The sequence below is a fragment of the Priapulus caudatus genome, unplaced genomic scaffold, assembly GCF_000485595.1.
Source record: "Priapulus caudatus unplaced genomic scaffold, Priapulus_caudatus-5.0.1 Scaffold358, whole genome shotgun sequence".
Taxonomy (NCBI): Eukaryota; Metazoa; Priapulida; class Priapulimorpha; order Priapulimorphida; family Priapulidae; genus Priapulus; species Priapulus caudatus.
In genome coordinates this window covers 183,485-196,060 of record NW_014577419.1, presented here as the reverse complement: position 1 = coordinate 196,060, position 12,576 = coordinate 183,485, and the positions used below count along the sequence as shown (strand labels likewise).

Here is a 12,576-nt window from a genome sequence, read left to right as displayed (position 1 = left end):
ACTGGTAAATGGAACAAGCCCAATGGCCAGTGGAAAAAAATGGAGTTTAATGGTCTATTAATGATATTTCAGGCTTCTTTATGTGATGAAAGCTCTTGTGAAGATTTACAGAAATTCCCAGATAATTGCTATGAAAATTTACCGATATTTACCGATAAGGCATCATATTTCGGATCTTATGTAGGGAAGTAATTAGTCAACACCCAATGACGTGTTTGTCGCCGCAGAGGTCGGACAACTTCGGTTCCGGTTTTGGTCTTCAAACGGTGGCCTTTCAATACGATGTTGGCTAAGTTACTGCTTCGAAGTCGAAATAGCCTTTCTGATTATAGAATTGAGCCGTGATGATGATGAGTATGATCGCAGTGACAAGGAGATGGGAGAGGAAAGTGGATAATTTAGTTTGTTCAATTTCAATGAAAGAAGTAAAATCTCTAAGAATAGCACCAGGAGTTCTGTTTCTCTTTTCATAATATGATGATCATTAATTCGGGGCCTGTAAAACGGCGTGTGGGCCAGTGAATTATACATTTCAAAGGCCGCTGGGCAAGTGAGAGTGGAAGTTTTCGTGCAGACTGTGAAGCGGCATAAATTTTTAGCAACATCCAAGCTACGACCGCTAAATCGTAAATAGTACGAGCAAACTGCGATTTGCTACTGTGATGCTGTCGTTCACCGAAGCATGGTAGCGGACATTGCGGCAGAAACATAGCCGACCCTGTGCTCACACGCATGCCACGCACGCACGCACGGCCACACACGCACAGCACACACACAACACACACACCACACCACGCACACGAGGGACACTCGTGCATGCCGGCGGGGATCATCGATCACCTGCATGCACCTTTGCCGAGCACCGGTAGCGAGCGCACCTTGCGAGACGCTTGTACGAGCGCACCTTATGGCGATCGCACCTTTGCGCAGCACCGTGCTTACGAGCGCCCGTTTGCGATCGCACCGTTTGGCGAGCGGCGTTACGAGCCGTACCTTTGCGCAGCGCGGTGTACGAGCATACGTTTGCAAGTGCGTGCACGAAGCGTACCCTTGTGCGAGCGCCGTGCACGAGCGTACCTTTGCGCAGCGGCTGGCGCGTGTTACGAGCGTACCTTTGCCTCGAGCGCGTGTACAAGGCCACCTTTGCGAGCAGCTGTGACGAGCGCGTGTACGAGCGTACCTTTTTAGCGAGCGCACGTAGTACGAATGCGTGTACGAGGAGCCGGGGCCGCTACCTTTCGCAGCGCGTGTTACGAGCGGCGTGTACTGAGGCGTACCTTTGCGTAGCGCGTTTACGCAGCGCGTGTACGAGCACGCAGCCTTTGCGAGCGCGTTGTACGCAGCCGTACCTTTGGGCGAGCGGTGTACGAGCGGGTGACAGCGTACTCGAGCCGTTATTCGAGCGGTGTGTACGGCGGCGTTACAGCGCACCTTTGCGGAGCGGCAGTGTACCGAGCGAGTGCTACGAGCGTACCTTGCCGAGCGCCGTGTACGAGCGCACCTTTTTAGCGAGCCGCAGTGCACGACCCGTACCTTTGCGAGCGTACTGTGTACACGAGCGCGACCTTGCGAGCGCGTGTACGCAGCGTACCCTTTGCGAGCGCGGTAGCGAAGCCGTGACACCTTGCGAGCGCGTGTACAGCACGTGCTACGAGCGCACCTTTGCGAGCGCCGTGTATCGAGCGTACGCTTTGCGAGCGCGTGTCGCACGTACCTTTGCGAGCGGCGTGTACGAGCGTACCTTTGCGAAGGCGACCGGTGTACGAGCGTACCTTTGGGCGCACGGTGTACGCCAGCGTACCTTGTTGCAGAGCGCGGTACGAGAGTACTTTGCGAGCGCTGTGTACGAGCGCACCTTTGCCGAGCGCGTGACGAGCGCACCTTTGCGAGCACGCTTTGCAAGCGCCGGTGTACGAGCCCGCACCTTTTGCGAGCGCCGTGTCCAGGCACTCCGAGCACTGCGCAGCGCCTAAGTTACGACGCGCACCTTTGCGAGCGCGTGTAACGTATTTGGCCGCATCCCCCTTGGACGCGTGTTACGAGCGCTAACTTTGCCGAGCGGCGTGTACGAGCGTACCTTTTGCGAGTGCGGGGTGTACGAGCGTACCTTTGCGAGCGGTCCGTACCGAGCGTACCTTGGCGAGCGCGGTGTACGAGATGTACCTTTGCGAGCGCGTGTGATAATTCGACGACGTTACAGCCACCCTTGCGAGCGCCGTGTACGAGCGCAGCCTTTGCGAGCACCTTTGCAAGCGCGTGTACGAGCGCACCTTTGGAGCGCGTTGTACGAGCCGCCACCTTTGCCGAGGCAACGCTTTGCCGAGCGCGTGTACGAGCGCACCTTTGCGAGCGCCCACGTGCACGAGCGCACCTTTCCGCGAGCGCTCGTGCCACGACGCGTACCTTTGCGAGCGCGTGTACGAGGCGTACGCGGTGTGGTACGAGCGCCTTTGGGCGTGTACGAGCGTACCTTTGCGAGCGGCAGTGTACAGTATCCACGCCGTAACAGAGTACCTTGGCGAGCGCAGCGTGCACGAGCGTACCTTTGCGAAGCAGGTGATGTACGAGTGCTACCCTTTGCGAGTGCGTGGTACGCAGCGTACCTTTTGCGAGCACGTGTACCGAGCGCACCTCTTGCGAGCGCGTGTACGAGCGTACCTTTGCGAGCACGTGTACGAGCGCGTGTACGAGCGTACCTTTGCGAGCGCGTGTACGAGCATGTGTACGAGCGTACCTTTGCGAGCACGTGTACGAGCGGAGGAAGCAGCTTCGCATCGACGACGGCCTGGATCTGTGTCGTGTTGCCCGCGGTGATGTTAGACAACGTCCACGCCGCCTCCTTCTGGACGTTCGCCTTGTGATGCTGGAGCAGCAGCGCGAAAGCTGGCAAAGCACCGGCGTCCACGACAACCTGCAACGCAGAGAGAACCTTTTTAGTACGGAGAGAGCATTTTCATCAGAGCTGGACTGGCTTGCTAGAGGAGCGCCCCACCATCAGCGGAGAGAGAAAGAGAGCGTTTTTTAAATGAATCTTGAGACTTGCTACTAAGCGAGGAAAACACCCAGGCTGGGAGAGACGTAATGAATTTCAAATCTGGACAGAGTTGCTGCAATGCTAGTGAGGAGAAGCACCCAGCAGCACAGAGAGAGCTTTTTAATCGGGAAAGAGTTGCCAGCATGGCGAACTACAACTGTAGCAGAGAGAGAAAGTAGGGCATTTTTCTCAAAGGTGGACCGACTTGCTGGTGAGAAAAACACCCCTGCAGCAGGAGACAATCAGACTTTTTTCGAATCTGGACAGAGTTGCTAATGAGGAAAACACCCCAGCAGCAGGGAGAGTAGACAATTTCTATAGAATCTAGAGATAAGTGCTAGCTGGAGTCCTAGCAAGGAAATCGCGCCGCCGTCTTCGTCTTTCGTCCCCGTTTTCGTGTAGCATCACTCCGATCCAACGCTCGCACACAGTGAACAGAAGACGTCGACGAGCAAACGCCTGCCGGCGATGCGACAGACGATGCAGCGTCGTCGTCGTCACGACAGACGATGCAGGCGTCGTCGTCTCGTCGTCGTCACGAGCAGACGATGCAGCGACGTCGTCGTCACGACAGACGATGCAGCGACGTCGTCGTCACGACAGACGATGCAGCGTCGTCGTCGTTAAGACAGACAATACATCGTCGTCGTCGTCACGACAGACGATGCAGCGTCGTCGTCGTCGTCGTCACCGACAGACGATGCAGCGTCGTCGTCATCGTCGTCACGACAGACGATGCAGCGTCGTCTTCGTCGCGACAGACGATGCAGCGTCGTCGTCGTCGTCGTCACGACAGACGAGATGCAGCGTCGTCGTCGTCGTCACGAAGACGATGCAGCGTCGTCCGTCGTCGGTCACGACAGACGATGCAGCGTCACGTCGTCGTCGTCACGACAGACGATGCAGCGTCGTCGTCGTCGTCGTCGTCACGACAGACGATGCAGCGTCGTCGTCGTCGTCGTCGTCGTCACGACAGACGATGCAGCGTCGTCGTCGTCGTCGCCGCAGCGCTGCGCACCTACCTGCGTCTGCGAGTCGTCGCCCGTGACGATGTTTCCGACGCTCCTGAGCGCGGGCGTGAGGACGGCGACGTCGCTGCAGTAGAGCAGCTCCACGAGACGCGTGATGACGCCCGACGCAACCACCTGCAGCGAGACAATGTAGTGAGACAATGTAGTGAGACAATGATGACAACTAGTGGGATCGATGCCACCACCAGCAGCGAGACAATGTAGTGAGACAATGTAGTGAGACAATGATGACAACTAGTGGGATCGATGCCACCACCAGCAGCGAGACAATGTAGTGAGACAATGATGACAATAGTGGGATCGCATGCCACCACCAGCAGCGAGACAATGTAGTGAGACAATGTAGTGAGACAATGATGACAACTAGTGGGATCGATGCCACCACCAGCAGCGAGACATGTAGTGAGACAATGATGACAACTATGAGATCGATGCACACCAGCAGCGAGACAATGTAGTGAGACAATGATGACAACTAGTGGGATCGATGCCACCACAGCACCAGCGAGACAATGTAGTGAGACAATGTAGTGAGACAATGATGACAACTAGTGGATCGAAGCCCCACCACAGCAGCGAGACAATGTAGTGAGACAATGTAGTGAGACAATGATGACAACTAGTGGATCGAAGCCAACCACCAGACAGCCGAGACAATGTACGTGAGACAATTAGTGAGACAATGATGCAACTAGTGGGATCGATGCCACACAGCAGCGAGACAATGTAGTGAGACAATGTAGTGAGACAATGATGACAACTAGTGGGATCGAAGCCACCACCAGCAGCGAGACAATGTAGTGAGACAATGTAGTGAGACAATGTAGTGAGACAATGATGACAACTAGTGGGATCGATGCCACCACCAGTAGAGAGACAATGTAGTGAGACAATGATGACAACTAGTGGGATCGATGCCACCACCAGTAGAGAGACAATGTAGTGAGACAATGATGACAACTAGTGGGATCGATGCCACCACCAGCAGCGAGACAATGTAGTGAGACAATGATGACAACTAGTGGGATCGATGCCACCACCAGCAGCGAGACAATGTAGTGAGACAATGATGACGGATCGATGCCACCACCAGTAGAGAGACAATGTAGTGAGACAATGATGACAACTAGTGGGATCGATGCCACCACCAGCAGCGAGACAATGTAGTGAGACAATGATGACAACTAGTGGGATCGATGCCACCACCAGCAGCGAGACAATGTAGTGAGACAATGATGACAACTAGTGAGATCAATGCCACCACCAGCAGCGAGACAATGTAGTGAGACAATGATGACAACTAGTGGGACAATGAGAGACAACGAGAGACAATGCAGCGAGACTCGTACAAATAATTACCGAGGGGGCCACACAGACGCGAGGTGATGCCCGACGCTACCACCTGCAGCGAGAAAACGCGCCCGCGATGTAGTAAGACTCAGGTGACTGATGACTGTCAACCCGGGGAGGCCCACACACGCACGCACTCACACCTACACATGAGCGCGCGCACGCACGCATGCACATTCATGCTCACCCTACCACACCACACCCTACCACACCACACTCATGCACACCCACCCATAACCAACCGCCCACCCCCGCACACTCCCTACGCGAATACCTCCTGTATCTTGTCGTCGGTGAAGTAGGACAGCGCCCAGCAGGTGTCCGTGAGCCCACATACGCACACCACACCCCCGCCCCACACGTACACAACCCACCCTGCTCCGCCCCCCGCCTGCTTGCCTACCTCCTGTATCTTGTCGTTGGTGCCGTCGGTGCAGTAGGACAGCGCCCAGCAGGTGTCCGTGAGCACGTCCTTGTCGGAGTGGTGCACGAGGCGCGCGAGCGTCGCCAGGATCTGCTTGACGGTGTCGAACGGCGGCGGCGGGTTCTTGTTGCGGCACAGGTTCGAGATCGTCCACGTGACGTTGCGCAGGAACGGCGCGGGCGTCGACGGCGTGACGAGCGACAGCAGCGGCTTCACGACCCCGGCGCGGATCACAAAGTCACGAAGCTCCGGTCCGTCGCCTGGCGAGGGAGGCGGCGCACACGCGCACGGAGAAAACGAAAACATTGCGCGTTTTAGCGAGATCGACTATACGGAGGTGGCGGGCAAAATTCATTTATTTTTATTATTTTATTATAGTTTTTTTTTAAATAATAATTGAACAGGGGTTCATAATAATAATTGAACGGGGGTGGTGGGGAAGAGTGAATAGACCGGGTTGTAATTTATGCAAAACGAACATCAATTGCACGGCGGGCCGCGAACTAGCGATGGCTAAGATCTAGTCTACGCAAAACTAAAGTCGATCAAACAACGGGCGGCGCTAATTAATCAGATTTCAATTAGCCGATTTTGCGGATCATCCAACAACCCTGCCGACTATCAGCTTTGGATAGGGTCTAGAGTAATGCCGAGTCACTTTATATGACAACAGAATCATGTAAAATAACTAGTTCGGTTCAATGTAACTCCCAGGCTGGGTGGCGGGGAAATCGCAATAAATTTCAATAGAGAAAATACAGAACGTCCAGAAATTTTGATTTATAATGTACAATCCAGCTATTACACGAACATTATTTCTAAACATATGCAGTGATGTACGCTATATCCCAAGTCTACATCAATTTTCTAGCCAATCGTTTTAATGTACAACACACAGCTATCCTGTCGGTATGTATACACTTCAGTGATTATGCTGTCCATTCTATGCTATGTCCATTCAAAACGAAAATCCACCAGTTGGCATTGCCGCTGCTTCATTCGGAACGAAGTCGAATTTCCCACTCTCTCCTGTTGATGGCGCCACATTCTGATCCTCATCATCCTAAAGAAAAGCAAAATAAAAGAAAAACATAATCTCTGCTGTATTTGCAAACCCCACAGATGAACCCGACCACACACCCTCCTCTTTGGCTGATGCCTGCACGAATTAGCGATCACAGAGCACTGTCCAAACAATTTCAAATGAACAGAAGAGAATTATGAACAAGAGTGAAATACGTTTTGACAAACGTAAATTAAAATTTACTCACTATTATATAAATCAGATCCCGTTCACACTGCAAACCAACACAATAAAAAAAATATATAAAAGAAACTCCGGCCAACGCCCGCAGGTGGCGCCGCGCTCACCTCCGCGCTGAAGAACTTGTCGATGAGGTCGACGGCCGCCTGGAAGACGTCTTCGCTCTCGTGCGTCTGCAGCTGCTCGATCTTATCCAGCCCCCCGCACTCCTCCACCATTAGCGACGCCGCCTCCAGCTGTCCCATCTTGTCGCTCGCCTAGAACGAAACGTGCGCAGCGTGAAAATGACAGAACAGCAGAAAACATTGTAATCAAAGCTCTAATGTCCAGAAGAAAAAGTGTGACGTGAGTACAATAGGAAAACGTTAGAATTAAAAACTCCGTAACGTCTTGAAGGAAAAGTGCAACGTAAGAATGACACAACAGTGAAAAAAACATTGGAATCAAAACTAGTTCTACTAGCAGACTAGTGCACTCCGATACAGTAAGCAGCATGCGGACGACCGTCGAGTCTACCGCTCCCCTCCGCGGACGACCGTCGAGTCTACCGCTCCCCTCCGCGGACGACCGTCGAGTCTACCGCTCCCCTCCGCGGACGACCGTCGAGTCTACGTTGTGTACATCACTGTCATTCACGATTGTTTCATATCGCCATTGTGGTTTTTTTTTCATTCAAATTCCTCATTGCAATGGCGCGATGTGTGTCTGTACAAAACAATGCAAGGGACAGGTGGAAACAGAAAATATCATTTATGTTAGACATTCAATAAAAAAACTTGCTTGCCTGAACGGGCAAGTGCAATTTTAAGCTACCGTATATGATCGTAATAACCGCGCCGCCTATAAGCCGCACCGCTCAATGTTGAATCGGGTAAACCAAGTATTGCGGCCTTTTAGGTATATTTCCCTCACGGTGAGAGAGTATGGCGAATTATAAACCGCAGACAAATACGAGGTTGAAATTCTGGAGGCCAAATTTGCGGTGTGGTCTATACGCGAGCATATACGCGTACTTGCCCTTGGGGCGAATTTGCTTGCCCCGGGCAAGCGGCGTTGTCGTGCCCTGCGTCGCCATCGTTTTGTTTTCGCGCCGCCCGTTGTTTGATCGACGTAATAGTTTTGCGGTAGACTAGATCTTATGCCATGCTAGTCGCGCCCGCCGGCTGAATTTGATGTTCGTTTTGCTAAATTACAACCCGGCTATTACACTCTTCCCCCCCCCCCTGTTCATTAGATTATTATGAACCCCTGTTCAATTATGATTTAAAAAAACTATAATAAAATAATAAAAATAATGAATTTTGCCCGCCACCTCCGTGATAGTCATTCGCTTAAAACGCGGCCAATGTTTCGTTTTCTCCGGGTGCGCGTGTGGCGCCGCCTCCCTCGCCAGGCGACGGACGCGGGAGTTCGGCTGGGACTTGTGATCCCGCGGCTGGGGAGAGGTGGTGAAGCGCTGCTGTCGCTGTGCACCGGCCGTCGACGCCCGCGCCGTTTCTGCGGCAATGTGAACTGGTGGCGATCTCGAAACCTGGGTGGAGGGGGATGGTGCCGCAAACAAGAACCGCCGCCGCGTTCGACATCGTCAAGCAATCCTTGGGCGAACGCTCGCGGCGGCCTCTCGGTGGCACCACCCGACAAGGAGGCGTGTCACGGACACCTGCTGGGCGCTGTCCTACTGCACCGACAGCACCAACGACAAGATACAGCGAGGTAAGCGCAGCAGGCGGGGGCGAGCGGGTGGGTTTGGTGTACTGTGGCGGGGGCAGGGGGTGTGGGTGCGTATGTGGGCTCGACGGCACCTGCGGGCGCTGTCCTACTTCACCGCACGACAAGATACAGAGGGTACGCGGGAGAGAGGTGTTGCGGGGGAGGGGGGGTGGGCGTGTTGGTTGATGGGTGGGTGGCGGGATGGTTTGGGCGGTCACGGAGGTGTGAGCATGATGTGCATGCGCGTGAGCGCGTTCATGTTGTAGGTCGTGAGTGGCTGTGCGTGTGTGCGCTTCCCCGGGTTGACAGTCATCAGTCATACGAGTCCTTACTACATCGCGGGCTGCTGTTTTCTCGCTGCGTGGGTAGCCGGTCGGGCCTGACGAGGGTATCACTCGCCGTCTGTGTGGCCCCCTCGGTAATTATTTGTACGAAGTTCTCGCTGCATTGTCTTCATTGTCTCTCGCTGGCTGGTGGTGGCATCGATCCACTAGTTGTCATCATTGTTCTCACTACATTGTCTCACTACATTGTCTCGCTGCAGGTGGTTGCATCGCCATCCCACTAGTTGTCATCATTGTTCTTCACTACAATGTCTCGCTGCAGGTGGTTGCATCCGATCCCACTCAGTTGTCATCATTTGTCTCACTACATTGTCTTCACTCCATTGGTCTCGCTGCGGTGTGGCATCGATCCCATAGTTGTCATCATTGTCTCACTACATTGTCTCGCTGCTGGGTGGTGGCATCGATCCCACTAGTTGTCGATCATTGTCTCACTAACATTGTTCTCGCTGCTGGTGGGTGGGCATCGGATCCCACTAGTTGATCATCATTGTCTCACTACATTGTCTCGCCTGCTGGTGGATGCATCGATCCCACTAGTTGTCATTCATTGTCTCCTACCATTGTCTCACATGACATTGGTTCTTCGTGCTGGTGGTGGCATCAGATCCACTTAGTTGTCATCATTGTCTCACTACATTGTCTCATACTATTGTCTCGCTGCTGGTGTTCGCATCGATCCACTAGTTGTCATCATTGTCTCACTACATTGTCTTCAACTACATTGTCTCGCTTGCTGGTGGTGGCTTCGATCCACTAGTTGTCATCATTGTCTCACTTACATTGTCTCACTACATTGTCTCGCTGCTGAGTGGTGGCTTCGATTCCCACTGTTGTCATCATTGTCTCACTAATTGTTCTCACTACATTGTCTCGCTGCTGGTGGTAGGCATCGATCCACTAGTGTGTCATCCCATTGTCCACTACTATTGTCTCACTTTACTTGTCCTCGCTTGCTGGTGGTGGCTTCGATCCACTAGTTTGTCATCATTGCTCTCACTACATTGTCTCACTACATTGTCTCGCTGCTTGGTGGTGGCTTCGATCCACTAGTTGTCATCATTGCTTCTCACTCATTGTATCTCACTACATTGTTCCGATGCTGGTGGTTCGGCATCATTCCCACTAGTTTCATCATTGTTCACTAACATTGTCTCGTGCTGGTGTGGTGGCATCGATCTCATAGTTGTCCATCATTGTTCTCACTACATTGTCTCGCTGCTGGTGGTGGCATCGATCCCACTAGTTTGTCATCATTGTCTCACTACACTTGTCTCACTACATTGTCTCGCTTAGCTGGTGGTGGCATCGCCATCCCACTATGTTGTCATTCATTGTCTCATACATTGTCCGCTGCTGGTGGTGGCCATCGATCCACAGTTGTCATCATTGGTCTCACTACATTGTCTCACTTACATTGTCTCGCTGCTGGTGTGGCATCAGCATCCCACTAGTTGTCATCATTGCTCTTCACTAACATTGTCTCACTTTACATTGTCTCGCCTGCAGGTGGTGTGCGTCGGGCGTCATTGCACGGTCTCGTGAGAGCTGCCTCTACCTGCCAGCGACAGTCGGCCGTCCTCACGGCCCGCGTAGGAGCGTCGGAAACATCGTCAACGGGCGACCGACTCGCAGACGCAGGTAGGTGCCGCAGCGCTGCGCGACGACGACGACGACGCTGCCATCGTCTGTCGTAGACGACGACGACTGACGACGACGACGCTGCATCGTCTGTCGTGACGACGACGACGACGGTGACGCTGCATCGTCTGTCGGACAGACGACGGACGTGACGCTGCATCGTCTGTCGTGACGACGACGACGGACGGCCTGCATCGTCTTGTCGTGACGACGACGACGACGCTGGCCATTCGTCTGTGTGTAACGACGACCGACGACGACGCTGCAATCGTCTGTTTCGCGACGAAGACGACGCGTGCATCTGTTGTCGTGACACGATTGACGACGACGCTGCATCGTCGTGGATCGGTGTACGACGACGACGACGACGCTGCATCGTCTGTCAGTGCGACGACCGCACGATGTATTGTCCTGTCTTAACGACTGACGTCGCTGCATCGCTCTGTCGTGACGACAGACGTCGCTGCATCGTCTGTCGTGACGAGAGCGTCGTGCATCGTTCTGTTCGTGACGACGACGGACGACCGCGACGCCTGCAGTGTCTGTCGTGACGACGACGGACGCTTGGCATCGTCTGTCGCATTCGCCGGCAGGCGTGTGCTCGTTCGACGTCTTCCTGTCACTTGTGTAGCGAGCGTTGGATCAGGAGTGATGCCTACACGGAAAACGGGGACGAAAACGAAGAACGGCGGCGCGATTCCCTTGCTAGGACTACCAGGCTAGCACTTTATCTCTAGATCGTATAGAAGTTTGTATCTTCCTTGCCTGCTGGGGGGTGTTTTCCTCATTAGCATACTCTGTTCCAGATTCGAAAAATAGTCTGGATTGTCTCCCTGCTGCAGGTGGTGTTTTTCTCACCAGCAAGTCGTCCACCTTTTGAGAAAAATGACCCTACTTTCTCTCTCTGCCTACAGTTGTAGTTCGCCATGCTGGCATAACTCTTTCCGATTAAAAAGCGGCGCTCTCTCTGTGCTGCTGGGTGTCTTCTCCTCACTAGCATTGCCAGCAAACTCTGTCCAGATTTGACAATTCATTACGTCTCTCCCAGCCTTGGGTGTTTTCCCGTCGCTTAGTAGCAAGTTCTCAAGATTCATTTAAAAAACGCTCTCTTTCTCTCTCCGCTTGATGGTGTGGCCGATCCTCTAGCAAGCCATGTCCAGCTCTGATGAAAATGCTCTCTCCGCTACTAAAAAGGTTCTCTCTGCCGTTGCAGGTTGTCATGTGGACGCCGGGTGCTTTCCAGCTTTCGCGCTGCTGCTCCCAGCATCAACACAGGCGATCAACGTCCAGAAGGAGGCGGCGTGGACGTTGTCAACATCACCTGCTGGGCAACACGACACAGATCCAGCGCGTCGTCGATGCGAAGCTTGCTTCCTCCGCTCGTACACCGTGCTCGCAAAGGTTACGCTCGTACACGCATGCTCGTACACAGCGCTCGCAAGGTACGCTCGTACACGCGCTCGTAACACTGTTGCTCGCAAAGGTACGCTCGTACACGCGCTCAGCAAAAGGGTGCGCTCGTTACACGTTGCTCGCAAAGGTCACGCCTCGTACACGCACTCGCAAAGGTACACTCGTACAACACGGCGTCGCAAAGGGACGCTCGTGCACAGCGTATAGCTCGCAAAGTACTCTCGTACACGACGCTCGCGAAGGTACGCTCGTACACGCGCTCGCAAAGGTTACGCTCCGTACACAGCGCATCGCAAAGGTACGCCTTCAGTAACACGGCCCCGCTCGCAAAGGTACAGGTCGTGCGAACAATGGCCGAATGCTCG

At 53.6% G+C, this 12,576-nt stretch overlaps 1 protein-coding gene across 1 annotated transcript in view; it reads right to left on the bottom strand.

Moving 5' to 3' along the window:
* Window positions 1-12,576, bottom strand: part of LOC106809486 (importin subunit alpha-5-like) — a 19,171-nt gene that overhangs the window by 682 nt on the left and 5,913 nt on the right. Inside the window, exons 6-12 of the mRNA XM_014812574.1 lie at window positions 5,819-6,099; window positions 4,057-4,179; window positions 2,697-2,911; window positions 2,136-2,403; window positions 1,802-1,969; window positions 1,475-1,546; window positions 879-1,153 (exon numbers count right to left, since the gene is read on the bottom strand). Of these exons, the coding sequence (XP_014668060.1) occupies window positions 879-1,153; window positions 1,475-1,546; window positions 1,802-1,969; window positions 2,136-2,403; window positions 2,697-2,911; window positions 4,057-4,179; window positions 5,819-6,099 (1,402 nt within the window). The remainder of the gene's footprint in view (window positions 1-878; window positions 1,154-1,474; window positions 1,547-1,801; window positions 1,970-2,135; window positions 2,404-2,696; window positions 2,912-4,056; window positions 4,180-5,818; window positions 6,100-12,576) is intronic.